The sequence below is a fragment of the Oryctolagus cuniculus genome, chromosome 13, assembly GCF_051225735.1.
Source record: "Oryctolagus cuniculus isolate XC-2025 breed Fujian yellow rabbit chromosome 13, ASM5122573v1, whole genome shotgun sequence".
Taxonomy (NCBI): Eukaryota; Metazoa; Chordata; class Mammalia; order Lagomorpha; family Leporidae; genus Oryctolagus; species Oryctolagus cuniculus.
In genome coordinates this window covers 96,828,668-96,845,856 of record NC_142879.1, presented here as the reverse complement: position 1 = coordinate 96,845,856, position 17,189 = coordinate 96,828,668, and the positions used below count along the sequence as shown (strand labels likewise).

Here is a 17,189-nt window from a genome sequence, read left to right as displayed (position 1 = left end):
TGGAGTGTGTGAGGATTATGTGTGTAGAAGTTTGACATGGCCTATCACATGCACTCAGAATGTGTGTTTTGTTGTTCTGTGTTGGTGGATCATGATCACTGAAGACTGAGGTAGCAAAGAGGAAGATGCTGGGAATTGCCTCCTAGGATTCTCCCAGAAGTTCTGGGATTATAGGATTGGGGGACCTATGTGACAAAAGTGATTTAATTCTGAGTATGCATGTTGTATATATGCAGCAATTCAGACAGACACTTCATAACAAGATAGAAAAATTAGTGAATCCTTTCATCCTAGTCTGGAATTCATTTTCCCAAATAATCATTATTCCTGCCAATCATAACTTGCAGACTTATAATATGTTAGAGCTGGGAGAAATTCTGCAAGAAATACATTTCTTTACCCAGGGGGCAGACTGGAACTACCTGTCATGCCAGCTACAAATCAGGGTTCGCTTAAAGTTTTGCCATCCCCAGTCCCCACCCCGGCCGTGTCTCTTTCTTGCTCTATGCATCTTTCTCTATTTCTCATCTAGCTCTTTCGTTCTGTGTTTCTTGTTCTGTCTCTGTCTCTCTTCTGACTGTCTCTCTCTCTTATACACACACACACACACACACACACACACACTCCACCTTTTAAGGCACTCTGTATGGAAGCCATGCGTCACTATCGATGCCCAGAGGGTTCTAGCAGGGAAACAGTGAGTGCATATTAGAGACATAGAGAGAGAGGGAGAGAGCCAGAGAGGAGAGAGAGACAGAGAACACATCAGCTCTGCAGGAAATGCTGGGAGGCAGACAGAGGGCACAATGCTATGGCAACCCAGATGTGGGGACCAGGCAACACATACCAACCTCACTGCCCACATTGGGAGTTGGATTACATTTCTGCTCACTTGAAAATTTTTGATTTGGATTCCAAACACCTTGCATCATGAAACCCAGTCCCAGAGAGGCTGTGTGGGTGGTGCCCCAAGTGACCACAGCCATGTGCACCTGCCTCCTGCCTCAGACACCAGCAGATCATCATGTCCTTCAAGATATCAGAAAATGAGACATCCATGAACTGTGGCATCCATAAGCTAAGGCCTTTCCAAAGAGTTGCATGTGTCTTTCTATTTAGAAAAAAAAGCAGGCAAATAACTTCAAATTGCATTAGATCAATACCATAAGCATCAGTAACAGAACAATCATGAGCAATTTGAAGACTGCCAGGAACTAAAAGAAAATGTTGAAGTCGGGGAAGCATCTGTACAGGAAACTGTAAAACGAAATGATTTCCACTGTGCTTCTCTCACATGGACTTCTCTCCTGAGCTCCCTAAGTACATTAGCTCATTTGACAAACAGTGTCAGCAAACGTACTGCTAAGTTGAAGGGTTTCACGCATTGAAGAATTGCATTTGGGGAGAAAGAACAGCATTTTACAGTCATGGCTGTGCTTAAATGTTTGTTTTCCATGTGAAATATATTCTTCTGGGTTCACTAATTTGATGACCTATGCTGCTGTCGCTCAGAAGTGTAGTAGGTTGGGGGTCCTTGGATGGGGTCTCATTGCCTCTGATGGTGTTTAGATGCCTGTGCTTGCTTGTGACTTTATGTCTCTTCCTCCCCCACTGGCTCCCTTTAGTGCCGGCATCCTCTGCCTGGTCATTATGCACTCCTGGCTTCCTCTCACGGGCTGGCAATATTGGGGTCACCTGCATCACTAATGACAACACCGACCGTATCCATGGGTCTGAAGGGCTCCAGAGAATCAGCCATGCGATGTGCCACGCTGCATTGGAAGAGATAACATTGTTCCTGCTGAAGGTTATTCAGCTGCCAAACAGCTCCAGTGGTAAAGAAAAAAGAGCAATCTTGCTTCAACATGGACTGACTGATGGGAGAAAGGCAGGCAGCCTGGATTCCCTACCCAGACAAGAAGAAGGACACGGTGTGTAGTGGGTCTGACACCAGCCAGCTGTGTCAGAAGGCAAGCCAGGAGAGTCTTTGGGCTGGGGTTTGTGGATTGCAGGATGGTGCTGGTGCTTTACATAGGGGCATGATGATGCATTGGGATGGACAGCCTCTGCACGATGTCTCCTTCAAAGACTAATCACACACGACCCCATGAAGCTGTGCCTGCTTTTTTGTAGGACTCAGGGAGAAAAAAACTACAAAAGGCAGGGAGACTTCCTCCCACCTGCTCCCCAAGGGCACAGGATGTGAACTTGGCAGGCTAACAGCTTTGGCCTGAGTCATTCCTAGTGGGACCTGCTAGTAGTCAGTGGGGAGTGACATGTGCAAATTGGACAGCAGCTCATTGCTCCTCAGTGTTCCCAAGAAAACTTTTCAGAGTTAACCGCCAAGGCAGACAAGTCTTAAACATCTGGAATGGAATGAAAGACTCTTAGCCTATCCTCCACCTCGTGATGGTGGGAGCCTCCTAGACATGGATACAATACCACACATATACTGCAAACATACACACATACAGACACGGCACACACACACCCCATTTGTACACTCGTGCACACTCAGTATATTAGTATATACACACTCTACATGCACAAAGAAGTCTGTTTCTACCTTCCAGGGGTATTTGGATAACAAATTGATAAGACTACAATTGTGATGCTGGAGAGAATTAGTTAGGCATGTCCAGTTCATTTGGACAGATCTCCTTGAACAATCTATGAAATTAGAATTTTTTTTTAAGAAAATCAAAAGCATCTATATAAAGGAGGACAATGCATTCATTGATTGAAAATGATATTTCCTGGAGCCAGCATGGTGGTGCATCAGGTTAAGCCTGATACTCCCCAAATAATCTCTCTTCTCTCTCTCTCTCCTCTCTCTCTCTCTCTCTCTCTCTCACACACACACACACACACACACGAGTGCTGTTCACTCCGGGCTCTCCTTACTGGTCTCAGAACCCCTTCCCTAAAGCATCATGACCTGGCTATGCTGTTTTTGGCTCCTGTCCAGGTACATGCACCAGAGGCATTTCACAAGGGAGACTACAGCCCAGCTCCTTCCTTGTGAAATAGTTGTACAAACCATGTTCTAAGACACTGTGATCTCATTCATCTTCTTTCCTTTTTAGTGGAGGGGAAAACAAAGGAAAGGGAAAAGGAGTCATACAAGAAAGTGGGTTTATTTCCTGTAAACCCGGGGATTCTCAGTCACAAGGACGTTACTGATACTTCTTCCCCTTCAGGTAAGGGTGGAACTCCAGTAAGAATGAGATTCTAATTGAAGAGCAGACAAATGAGACTGTAGATGAGGGTGGAACTTCAGGTGATTCTGGTGAGATTGGGAATGCAGGTAGGGTGGGACCCTAAGTCAGGATGAGAGTCCGAGTGAGCATAGGGTTGCAGGAGAGGTGGGGCTGCAGATGAGGACATGACTCGAGATGAGGATAGGATTCCAGGTGAGGATGGCCTGACATGCGGACAGATTCTGGATAGTAGTGGTTCTGTAGCTAAGCACGGGACTGCAGGTGCAGATATGAGTGTGGGTGAGGATGGATGACAGGTGGAGATGGGACACCGGGCATGATGAGACTCTGGATGACGATGGGAGTGCAGGTAAGGTAAATGCCAGGCTAGCGTGGACTTCAGGTGCAGGGATTCCATGTGAGGATGACACTGAAGGTGAGGATATGTCTGCAGGTAAAGACGGATCTAAAGGCAGGAATGGGAAACTGGATGCAGATGAGATTGGGGTGAGGCTGGGACTGCAGGTAAGGGTGGATTCCAGGTAAGGGTGGGAATGCAGATTTAGATGGGGTTCTGGGTGAGGATGAGTGGAGGGTAAATTCCAACTTAGTGACTTACTAAAGGTGAAAGTGGGACTGCAGATGAGGATAGGGACCCAGAGAGAACGATATTCCAGGTGAGGATAGACCTCCTAGTGAGGATGGGCGAGCAGGTGAGAATGGTACTGCAGATGAGTATGGGACTTCACACAGGTTGCGACTACAGGTGAGGTAAGAATAGGACTTCAGGTGAGGATAGGATTACAGGTGAGAATGAGAGTGCTGGTGACGAAGGGTCACCAGGTGAGGACAGAACTGCTGGGGAGGATGTGATTTTAGGCAAGGATAGGAAGACCAGCAGCCCCTCCCCCACACCCCAAGGGTCTCAGTTTTGGGGAACAGTGGAAGACACCCTGTCCACATATGGAGTGGGGGCATCGCCATCCTTTGGGGAAGGGGTGCTGCTTACTTAGATTGTCTTCATCCTCCGTGTTTGTGGTGCCAGGACTTAGGTACTTGAAGGGAGCGAGGAAGGTGGACAATATGCTTACTTTGTCTGCAAAGAAAAGAAGAACAGGAAATGGGCTTTGGACATCGAGTTTCAGAAGAACTCACTGCTTTCATATGTGCTTCTTACAGAGAGGTTGCACAGGGGAGGTGGAAAGGTCACTTTGGCTTCAGCTACTTCATTCTGGCTCAGTCGTTTATTGAATTTCTGACAGCGTTTTGTCAAATTCTTCTCTCCAGTCAACTTTAAACTTTATGATTTCCGTTTTTCTTCTCTTATTTTTTGGCATCTCCCCTCCCCTTGGTCCATGTCCCTCAAAACTTCAAGTAATGCTCTTCAGGGTAACAACTTTGCATCTCCTTACAAGATGCAGGGTGGGGCAGAGCCTGATATATTAAGGTCACGTCGCAGGGAGGACCAAAGTAAGTGAAAAACTCAGGAATTGGAAGAGAATTATACAAATAAAACAAAAACTATTTGTTTTCTTAATAGAATTTGCTGTGTGGGCCTGAAATGAAAAGCACTTATCAAAGCTACAGCCAAGTCACTAAGAGGTGCTTGAGCTGATGAAGAGGAGAGTTAGGGGCAATGGGAGGCAGAAGACTTCCTGCCAATGAGGAAGTATAGTTGACTGTGTGGGTGGAATCCAAGAGGCTGTTCTTTGCCTACAGCACTGGTGGCTGGGTAATCAATGTCTAGGTCACTCTGGCATCTTGCATACCAGACGCTCTGAGCACAGCATAGTTGAGAAAATGAACCAAACTAGGAAATACCTCCCCTGACCAACAAAACATGCCTCCCCTCCCCTGTACCCCGTATCATGGTCTCTACCATTCCTTCTTAAACGGGAGATTAAAGAAGGGTAGATTGCAAGCACTAATGGGAGAAGTAAAAATGACTCAATAAAAGGACCCAAAAGAAAATGCCCTTGTTTTGGAGATTCCCTCCAATCCAGTGAAACCCCAGAAATTCACAGTGTTTGTTCACCTGTAGAAGTTAGCAGAGAGCCTGCAAAAAACACAGTGCAAGGAGCCTCCCACCCCACCTCAGGTCCCAGATTCCAGCCTCTTCACAGCTCGCCAATTCCCCTGCAGTCTCACCATTCATTATGCTCCATTATGGATCCTGATCACGTTTGTTTTTTAAAAAACTATTACTTATCCTGTTTATCCATTGCGGTCCTAGTAGAGCCATTTCTTATGTCATTATTGTTTAAGGTGCCCCCAGCTCTGGCCAGCAAGCACTCAGTCACTTTCCATCACCTTCTGAGGCAGGTGATCCCAGAGGGCCAGAGTTTTTAGTAAGGTTTCTGTGTTTGTGTCACACCGTTCCTTGTCTGTTCTTGTCATGAGAGGAGAGAACTGTCTACATTACTGTACCAGGACGATCTAAGTGCGATTTCTCATGAAAACGCTAAGTCCTGGTTTTATACGCTGTTAGCCTTTAGGTGTTCAGACTCAGTCTGAGACTTGCTCTTTTTCTTTTGAGGCTGAGCCTGTTTTCTCTTTAGCCAGAGGCCAGGGGAGTTCACATTGAAATTCATCCAGGAGCCTGTTAACAGCTGTTGTTTCCAGTAGAGACAGGCAACAATATAAGGTGCACACAAAGAGAACAATAAATAACTCAAATATAAAATGCCTGCTCCTTCTTCGTTCTACCAAACAAGAGGAATAAACCCAGGGAAATACTGGTTCTCCCCAAACCCTCACAGCCCAAGCTAATTTACTACAAGAGAATGAAATATCTTGCTTGAGTTATAATTTCATTAAGGGAGTTCAATAATGTTACACAAAGAGTGTGAAGCTCAAATGATTTAGTCTGGAGGATCTCAAAATGAAATTACAAATTTTTAATAAAGCGGGACTACCAGCCAAACACCCACAAAAATACACTAAAGTGTTTCAGGGCTCATTTTTAGCAGAATTGTGAAATATATAGAGATTATTTTAGATCCATCACAGTTCTCACTTTCTGGTGTTCCTAGATTTATCAAATGAAAATGCAAGGGACTAAGTTAAAATTTAGTTTTGGATAAATAATTTTTTCAGCATATATACATTTGCAATATTCTGTGGGATCTAGAGCTGTATCTATATCTGTATCTATCTATGTCTTGTTATCTTTATATATGTGTGTGTGTGTATGTACTGCACATCTTTTGTGGGATATATCTCTATATAGATATACATATACACACACTCATGCTAGAACATCATTCACTGCTTATCTGAAATTTAAGGCAAAGGTCTGGGATATACACTTCTCTAAGGAATGTGCCAAGGGCCAATAAGCGAGCGCATGAAGAGATACTCAACAGCACCAGTCAATAGGAAAATAGAAATCAAAACCACACTGAGCTACCACTTCATCCCCTCAGGATAGTTTTTACAACAACAACAAGAACAACCAAATCCCAGAAAAGAACAAGCGCTAGTGAGAGTGTGGAGAAATCAGAACCCTGGTGCCCTGCTGATGAAAGTGTAAGATGGGGTATCTGTTGTGGAACCAGTAATTCCACTTGTAGGACTATACCCAAAATATTTGAACCTAAAGAGATAGTTGAACAGCGATGTTTCCAGCAGCATCGTTCACAGTAGCCTAGAGGTGGATGCCACTCAACTGCCTATTGATGGATGGGTGCTTGAACAAAATGTAGCATAAACGTACGATGGAGTATTATTCAATGTTGAAAAGAAGAGAATTCTGCCATTTGTAACAATACAGTGGAAACCGAGAGACATAATGCTAAGTGATGTGAAGTCTGACACAGAGAGACAACTACTGTATAAGCTCACCTAGGTGTGGAATCTAAAATAATTAAACATAGAAAGAGTAAGAAGAGCAGTGGTTTCCAGAGGGTAGAGAAGTGGATGAAATGGGAACAGTTTGGCCAAAAGGTATGGACTTTGAGTTATAAGATTAATGAGTTCTAGATATCTAATATACATGGTGATTATAGTTAATAATATTGCATCAACTACTTGAAATTTGGTAAGAGAGTAGATTTTAAGTGTCTTCATCACACATACACATTAACAAGAGGGTAACTTTGAGGGGTGAAGGATGTATTAATTAATTTGGTTATGGTAATTAATATACAATGTATATGTATATCAAATCATTACATTTTATACCTGGAATATGTGTAATTTTTATTTTTTTACTAAATGTCTTACAATTAAAATAAATAAGTAGATACATGGCCTCAAATCAAATTTAACTAGATGTTCTATGTCTTATCTGGCATCTCTCGTTATGCCCTACCAACTTCTCACAGATTTTAAATTTCATGGGCCAGTTTAAACAAATTAAACCTTATCAAACCATATGAAAGGGAAAACAACAGTAGAATTGTTAACATTTATTGCTATGAAAGAACATTTAGCAGTACAGAAACTTCTCAATTTGATGCAATCCCAATAGTTGATTTTGGCTTTGACTGTCTGTGCCTCCCGGGTCTTTTCCAGAAATTCTTTGCCTGTGCCAATATCTTGAAGGGTTTCTCCAATGTTCTCTAATAACTTAATGGTGTCAGGACGTAGATTTAGGTCTTTAATCCACGTTGAGTGGATTTTTGTGTAAGGTGTAAGGTAGGGGTCTTGCTTCATGCTTCTGCATGTGGAAATCCAGTTTTCCCAGCACCATTTATTGAATAGACTGTCCTTGCTCCAGGAATTAGTTTTAGATCCTTGATCAAATATAAGTTGGCTGTAGATGTTTGGATTGATTTCTGGTGTTTCAATTCTGTTCCATTGGTCTATCCATCTGTTTCTGTACCAGTACCATGCTGTTTTGATTACAACTGCCCTGTAGTATGTCCTGAAGTCTGGTATTGTGATGCCTCCGGCTTTGTTTTTGTTGTACAAGATTGCTTTAGCTATTCGAGGTCTCTTGTGCCTCCATATGAATTTCAGCATCATTTTTTCTAGATCTGCGAAGAATGTCTTTGGTATCTTGATTGGGATTGCATTGAATCTATAAATTGCTTTTGGGAGAATGGACATTTTGATGATGTTGATTCTTCCAATCCATGAGCATGGAAGACTCATGGTTTTTGACTCCTTTTTTATATTTTTTTAACTTTTATTTAGTAAATATAAATTTCCAAAGTACAGTTTATGGATTACAATGGCCCCCCCCCATAACTTCCTTCCCACTCGCACCCCTACCATCTCCTTCTCCCTCTCCCACTCCATTCACATCAAGATTCATTTTCAATTATCTTTATATACAGAAGATCAATTTAGTATATATTAAGTAAAGATTTCATCAGTTTGCACCCACACAGAACATAAAGTGTAAAATACTGTTTCAGTACTAGTTATAGCATTAATTCACATTGGACAACACATTAAGGACAGAGATCCCACATGATGAATAAGTACACAGTGACTCCTGTTGTAGACTTAACAATTTGAAACTCTTGTTTATGGCGTCAGTAATCTCCCCAGGCTCTAGTCATGAGTTGCCCAGGCTATGGAAGCCTTTTGAGTTTGCCAACTTCAATCTTATTAGACAAGGTCATAGTCAAAGTTGAAGTTCTCTCCTCCCTTCAGAGAAAGGTACCTCCTTCTTTGATGGCCCATTCTTTCTACTGGGATCTCACTCGCAGAGATCTTTCATTTAGGTGGTTTTTTTTTTTTTTTTTTTTTTTTTTTTTTTTTTTTTGCCAGAGTGTCTTGGCTTTCCATGCCTAAAATACTCTCATGGGCTTTTCAGCCAGATCCAAATTCCTTAAGGGCTGATTCTGAGGCCAGAGTGCTGTTTAGGACATCTGCCATTCTATGAGTCTGCTGAGTATCTCGCTTCCCACGTTGGATCATTCTCTCCCTTTTTTATTCTATCAGTTAGTATTTGCAGACACTAGTCTTGTTTGTGTGATCCCTTTGACTCTTAGACGTATCAGTGTGATCCATTGTGAACTGAAATTGGTCACTTGCACTAGTGAGATGGCATTGGTACATGCAAACTTGATGGGATTGTATGAGAAACAGTTATTTCTCAGAAAGGACAGACTGCATCTTCAGAAAAGGGGAGAGAGTGAGTAATTCAATTTTTATATCAAGAAAACTACAATCAATGTTATTTGACGTCTTCATAGTTTCTTTTATACCCATTTGCCAGTTTGGCATCTATATTCAAGTGGTTCAATATGGGGAGCTCCAATAGTTAATGAAATTTTTTTTTGTGTTTTTCATAGTCACTACCTTTGGAAGATCTGATTTCATATGGGTTTCTGATGAAAAAATAGAGGCCATACTTTTACTGAATTCTGGACATTTTGGGTATTCTGAGAGAAGCTGATTCTAGAATTCCCCACACTTCTGGCTACACCTTTCCCACCCCCAACCCCCTCCCCAGCCTTCCCCAGACCCTCTGAGGAAGGAGGTCAACCATAGGCCAGATGTTTGTCCTGGGAAAGTCTGGAAGGGGAAGCCTGGGCACTCCTTGAACCTCAGCCATTCATATCTTTGTTTACTCAGCTCAGGCCCAGGTTATCTGAAGAGAAACCATTGGGAATTAACCTGAGAGAGATGCAACAGATTTGGACTGACCCTGGTTTTGAAATCAAGAGTCATTTTCAGGAAAGTTTTGATCACCATTGGTCATGCCACAAGATGCCCTTTTTAATGCATTACTTAAACTTTTCCAGCACATTTGCATTTTAAACCTTATTATGCATTATAGAATAAATGGCTTTGGACCTTGTTGAAATGATTTTATGTATTTTTAAGCATGTGGGGAAGCATTTTCAGGGTGTAGAAGACCTTTCCTGGAACCACATGAGATCATGTGGTACAGCTGGTATTTACAAAACAGTTTTTCTAAAATGATTATTATTTTTTTCTGATATTTTTACCATTTTGGAACTAGTATACTGTCATTAAGACTCAAACACATGTACTTACTGGAATAACTTTCATGGATTTTAAGATTTCCTTATTGCCTGCTTAGAAACTAAAATGTTCTGAGTTAATAGTTCACTTATTGTTTCTGATTAACATTCTGGAGAAAGGATTATCTTTAAATATGATGGGAACTATAAATTATTTTCCCTGAAAAAGAAATATGAATATCCTGACAATTTTGTATTCTCTATCATGGATTGTATATTCTATATCATGGATAAGTTACTCCCCAGAAATATTTGACATAAAATATCAAGTGTTAAGAAACTATGGTTGAAGTAGTAAGCATGAATGTATTTCTTTGCTAAAAATCACAACATGTAGCCATGCTGAAGATACTTGGTTATTGGGTTATTAGTTATACTGTACAATGAGTAGAGGCACAATGCCGTTCTCCTTGACGCAGTTATTCCAGGTAAAGAAGCTAAGACGTTGAAAGGTTGAGCGATATGTTCAGGATTATCTATAAGACCATGAACATGTTCCGTTCTCCCAGGCTCTGGGTGTCTTCCCCTTTGAGCAAAGGCTATTTAAGGACCTCTTTATGCTTCTGTACCTTTCCTCTGCAGTGGAGGTTTCTTCTGGAAGCATCTCCAAAATTTCTTGGATTTTCTTCCCTATCTGCCTTTGTTAGCTTTAACTTCACTATGTTTCATCCATCATGTTTTTAAAACAAGGAGAACACCACCTTCCTGGTTTCTGGGACCACAGAATGAAATGAAAAGAATGGTGTAGCGAAAAAATTTATTTTAAAGTTTAATTTTAGAGGCAGACCTGGACAGAAACAGAGAGACAGATAGAGAGATCTTCCATTTAGTGGCTCACTCCTCAGTTGCCCGCTATAGCCAGGACTGGACTTGGTTGAAGTTGGGAGCCTGGAGTTCGATTTGCGTCTCCCCTGTGACAGGGATCCAAGTACTTGAACCATCACTTCCTGCCTCCCAGGGTGTACATTATCAGGAAGCTGGGACTGGGAGCAGAGCCTAGGCCCTTTGATATGGGCTGTATATGTCCCAAGTGTTGTCTTAACTGTTACACCACATGTCCACCCATGCATAATTTATGACTCAAGAAAAAATTATATTAATAGTCAGCTTAATATTTAGTAGAGTATCTATATGAGTTTTCTCTAGAGGTGATCCCCTACAATGTGTTCATAAGCAAAAGTTATCAGAGCTATCTGGAAACCCAGGAAAAGACCATACTCAGAACTCTCTCACAATGTGAAAAGAAAGCACAGTTCTCTACATAGCTGTACCCAAATCCACAGAACATGACTTGATACCACTGAGCAGAATGGGGTACAATAATTTTTCAGGTTTCCTTTTCTTTTGGACCTATTTGGATGAAAAGAAGAGAATCAATATTTATTTATTTGAGAGGTAGAGTTACAGACAGAGAGAGGGAGAGGCAGAGAGAAAGGTCTTCCATCTACTGGTTCACTCCCTAAATGGCCACAATGACCTGAGATGGGCTGATTTGAAGCCAGGAGCCAGCAGCTTCTTCTGAGCCTCCCACATGGGTGCAGGAGCCTAAGCACTTGTGCCATCTTCCGCTGCTTTCCCAGGTGCATTAGCAGGGAACTGGATCAGAAGAAGAGCAGCCAAGACCCAAATTGGTGCTCACATGGGATGCCGCTGCTGCAGGTGGGAGGCTTAATCTGCTACATCAGAGGGCTGGCCCTGGTGCGACCAGAATTTAAGGAGAAGGAAGTTGTGCACAGAAGGACAAGGCCCCAGGAGTTTCTGAGGCACTCTCTGATGTCTGGGTTAAGGTTGGGCTGCACACAAGTTGGAGAGAATTCTGTAAGTTATGACAGAGAGCAAGAGGGCTTGTGAAATGGAGTGAAAACCCATGCGGTTGCACAGCACTGAAAGGTAGGCATTCGGATCAGGTATAATGAAGATGCCTCACTGACAAGCTGGAATTCAGTTAGGATCTTAGAAAGGTCATGTCTTAGAACTTGAGATTATCTAACACTAGATAAAGGACTACTTCAAATGTGTCATAACAAAGATTTAAAACAAGCTTGGAGTAAGCAGCAACAAACTGCCTGACAGAAGAAAAGAGCATAAAACCCAGGGTCTCATCAACATGTATCCTCAATGTCTAGCAAATAATCTTAATAACATAATGGTAATAATAATTATAGTAACAACAACAACAACATTACTAGACATTAGAAGAAACTGCAAAATTCAGCATATAGTCAGAGAAAATATAATCAAAGTAAAAAGATGCAGTGATGTTGAAACTGGCACATGAAGCCTTTAGATGTGATAGGTATCTTTAAGATTTTCAAAGAAAATATGGGCATAATGAGTAAATGGATGGGGAATCTGAAGGAAAATGGAAACTATAAAGTGAAAACATGAACATTCGCAAGGGAAAATGTAATATTTGAAATGAAAAATTCATTAAAATTTAATCTAATACTGGTCATTTTAGAAGATAAATACATTTAAAGGCAGGTGAATAGAAGCTACACACACTGAGTCACAAGGAGAAACAAAAATAGTGCAAAGAGAGACTCAGGGATCTGCTGGACAATGTGAAGCTGTTTAGCATATGTATAAGTAGAGTTCAAGAAGTAGTGGAGAGAAACACTCAGGAGCATGTAAACTAGCTCAACCACGATGGAATACAATATGGAGATTCCTGAGAAATCTGAAAACAGAGCTACCACAAGACCCAGCCATCCCACTGCTGGGAACTTAACACAAGGAAATGAAATCAGCATATGAAAGGGTGATCTGTACTCCCATGTTTTCGGCAACTCAACTCACAAAAGCTATGATATAGAATCAACCCAGAATCCACTGATGATTGGATAAAGAAATTATGGTAAATATACACAATGGAATACCACTCAGTCATAAAAAACAATGAAATTTTGCCTTTTGTAACAAAATGGATGCAACCAGAGACTATTATTCTTAGTGAAATAAGCCATTCACAAAAAGACAAACATCATATATTTTCCTTGATTTGTGGCAACTAATACATAGAGTACAAAAAAGTAGTGTACACAAGCAAAATTGTAAGTTTGATTATTGTTTTTAGCTCTTGTCTATACTCTTGAGAAATAGTAGATTTTCTACTTGCTATTTGTTGAATTTTTTATTTAGTGGAAGATTAAGCTTATTATTATAAAGTAAATTGAAGGTGTGTCATTGCAAAAATTAAAAGAAAAATAAGACAGAAAGGAGAAGGGAAGGTGGGACAAGGAAGGGAGGGACAATAGAGTGGGAAGTATCATTATTTTTTTTTTAAAGATTTACTTATTTATTTGAAAGTCAGAGTTACACAGAGAGAAGGAGAGGCAGAAAGAGAGAGGGGGAGAGGTCTTCCATCTGCTGGTTCACCCCCAATTAGCCACAACGGCCAGAGCTGCGCTGATCTGAAGCCAGGAGCCAGGAGCTTTTTCCAGGTCTCCCAGAGGGTGCAAGGGCCCGAGGAGGACTTGGGCCATTTTCTACTGCTTTCCCACGCCACAGCAGAGAGCTAGATAGGAAGTGGAGCAGCTGGGACTCGAACTGCCTTCCATACGGGATGCTGGGACTGCAGGCAGCAGCTTTACTTGCTATGCCACAGCACCGGACCCTCATTATGTTCTTAAAACTGTATATATGGGGGGACTGGCGCCGTGGCTCACTTGGCTAATCCTTCGCCTGTGGCGCTGGCATCCCATATGGGTGCCGTGTTCTAGTCTTGGTTGCTCCTCTTCCAGTCCAGCTCTCTGTTGTGTCCTGGGAAGGCAGTGGAAGATGGCCCAGGTGCTTGGGCCCCTGCACCCGCATGGGAGACCAGGAGGAAGCACCTGGCTCCTGGCTTCGGATCAGTGTAGCTTCAGCCGTAGCGGCCATTTGGGGGGTGAACCAACGGAAGGAAGACCTGTCTCTCTGTCTCTCTCTCTCTCACTGTCTAACTCTGTCAAATAAATAAAAACAAACAAAACAAAACAAAACAAAACAAACCCAAACATACAAAAAAAACAAAAGTGTATATATGGGAGATCGTGTTGTGGCATAGCAGGTTAAGCCTCTGCCTGTGACGGCAGCATCCCATATGGGCACCATTTCAAGATCCAGCTGCTCCACTTCCCATCCAACTCCCTGCTAATACACTGGGAAAGCATGGAAGATGGCCCAAGTCCTTGGACCCCTGCACTCATGTAGGAGACCCAGAAGAAGTTCTGGACTCCTAGCTCTGGCCAAACCCAGTCCTGGCTGTTGCACCATTTGAGGAGTGTACCAACAGATGGAAGACATCTCTCTATCCTCCTCTTTCTGCAATGCTGTCTTCCAAACAATAAAAAAATAAAAAAATTATATACGTGAAATACATGAAATTTCTTCCCTTTATATAAATTTTAAAAAGTTTCAAATTTGTCTAGAAGCACAGATTCAAGTAGGCCATTCAGTTATAAGTACAGAAAACCTAAAGAAAATATACAATGCATCAGGTCAACTTGCTAAGAACGAAAAGAGATAAAGAAAAATTTCAAAGTAGCTAGAGAGAGAGGATGCCTTACATACAGGGCAACTATGGTGAAAATGACAGAATATATATTCAAATTTCACTAAAACACCATTAGCTAAGGGAACTAAATGACAACGTGTTGTAATGCTTATGGGTTGAGTGAGGAACAAGAACCAATCCCATTTGGATACTGAGAAACAGCTGTCCACCTAACTTAAGTTTTAACAATTGCACTTTTTTTATTTACTCAAGGTAAATAAAACACATATTCACAAAAAGACCTGTACAAGGAAAATGAAACTTTGTTCATTGTGGTTGAAAACTGCAAATATCCTTTTCCCCACTTCCCTCCACCAAATGCCCATCAATAGAAGAAAAGATAAATGAATTGTGCTACATTTGTATAGTGGAATACTATTCAGTAAGATAAAATAAAGCAAAACGATCAAAGTATTTATATATATTATGATGTGAGTGCATCTTAAAACATTATGCTAAGGAAAAATACCCAGAAAAGGAAATAAATTATGCAAAGAAAATCTCAAAGAATTGTTTAACTAAAAAGGGGAGAGGGGCGGGCACTGTGGTGCAGCCCGTTAAGCTGTTGCCTAAAACAACTTTGTTCTATATGACTGCCAGTTTGAGCCCCAGCTGCTCCACTTCCAATCCAGTTCCCTGCTAATGTGCTGAGAAAGCAACAGAAGATGGTTCAAGGGCTTGGGCCCCTGCCAGCCATGTGCAAGACCCAGATGGAGCTCCTAGCTCCTGGCTTCAGCCATGGCAGCCATCTGGGGGGAGTGAACGAGTGGACGGAAGATCTCTCTCTCTTCCTCTCTCTCTCTCTCTCTTTCTGTATCTCTTCCCCTCTCTCTCTCTGAACTCTGCCTTTCAGATAAATAAATCTTTAAAAATTAAAAAAAACTTAAAACACAAAGAAAAGGGAAACTAGATGATGAAATAAGTTATTTGATTCATCAAAAAGAAGGTTGAGGATGATAGATAGCAAGTGAGGTGTCTACTAGGGAATAATACGTGATATATTCACTCATGCCCCAGAACTTAGTTTATTTCTAATGGATGTGAAAGTTCAACAATATTAAGAAAGCTTAGACGCTACAACAAAAAAAGTCACAACCTCAAAGATGAAGCCCTTTGGAGCCAGCTTCAGGTTTATATCAAGACAACTGCCTGTGAGAAAACAAAGGGCAAGTGCACAGGTGCGCCGTGGAAGGAGAATTCTAGAAAACCCCAAGCTCAGGCCAGAATTACGTGCCACACATGCCTTCCTAACACCTGTGGACTCAGTTTACCCACAAGGGTGATTTGAGAGACTGCCAAAAGATTAAATTGTCTAAGCCTACTTTGTGGATACAGACACTGCTTTGTTGATAAACAACTTTTACCAAATATATAGAAAAATTTCCAAGAAATTTCAGTGCATGGGAACATCAGTAATTTGGAAACTCCTTTCATGGGATGTAATTAGTTTGCCAGAAATTTTAATAAAAATGGTGAGTACTAAAATATCTAAGAATTTGGTCTTATACTCTGCCTGCTAAAAGAGACAATTTCATAGTATGGGTTATTTGTAAAAATGCACAAGTGGAATGCTTTGGTTCTGTCCTCATTTCTAAAAGTGAGAGTGAGAGTTCAGACTTTCGTCCTACCCTTTGGTAGGCCACATGTATTTCCACATCTAGTGCAGCTATCTTGAACAATTACATAACTAGAGAAAGCAGGCTGACAGTTGGGTTCCACAGAACTCTGTCGGTGCCCTTGGGCTACAACATTTCAGCCTTTTGTGTGAGTTTCCTTCTTATGTTTTCTTTTTGCACAAATACACTGTGACAGATGGCCTCCCTCAAGCTTGGCCCACTTTCTTTCATAACTGTATATTCTAATTGATCCAGGTATGCCTTGAAGTGGAGGCTGCTCCTATCTGGACACAAACAGGTGGGCTACCCCGGGAAGCAAGAAAATCATTAGCCTACATCCAGGCAGGAGAAAGAGCACAGCATTTTGGAGTAAAGGCGAAGAATTTATCTTGCAGATTTCCAGGAATGTGTATTTTAAGGCACTGTTTCCAACAAAAACTAGCTCAGGCAACTTTCAAACAAGATTCTGCGTACCCAGCTGAAACTGTCCAGGGACTAGTGACACCAACTTTATGAGTGAGGCTCCCTCAAACCAGTAGATACTGCTTTGGCCCTGGGACCCTGGCCCCTCAGTGAGCTTTTCCAGTCATTTTTCCCTGTCTGTCCTCTTGTGAAGGAGCTGAAAGTGAATGGACCAGTGGAAGCCTTTTCTATCCTTCAAAGACTCAATGGGAATTGAAAATGAATCTTGATGTGAATGGAAGGGGGGAGGGAGAGGGAAAAGGGAGGGTTGCGGATGGGAGGGAAGTTATGGAGGGGGGAGCCATTGTAATCCATAAGCTGTACTTTGGAAATTTATATTCATTAAATAAAAGTTAAAAAAAATAACAAAAAAAAAAAGACTCAATGGGAAATCAGGTAATACATAAGTAAATTCCTTCTCAAATTTCCCAAG

General features: G+C 41.6%; 1 protein-coding gene across 2 annotated transcripts in view; it reads right to left on the bottom strand.

Annotated features, from left to right (window-relative positions):
- The window catches only part of ADARB2 (adenosine deaminase RNA specific B2 (inactive)), a 561,341-nt gene that overhangs the window by 180,077 nt on the left and 364,075 nt on the right, over positions 1 to 17,189 (bottom strand). Inside the window, exon 2 of one of the 2 annotated variants that reach the window (XM_051832432.3) lies at positions 4,210 to 4,296. The exons of the other annotated variant lie outside the window; for it this stretch is intronic. Coding sequence (XP_051688392.3) covers positions 4,210 to 4,296 — 87 coding nt within the window. The remainder of the gene's footprint in view (positions 1 to 4,209; positions 4,297 to 17,189) is intronic. 2 annotated transcript variants of the gene reach the window in all.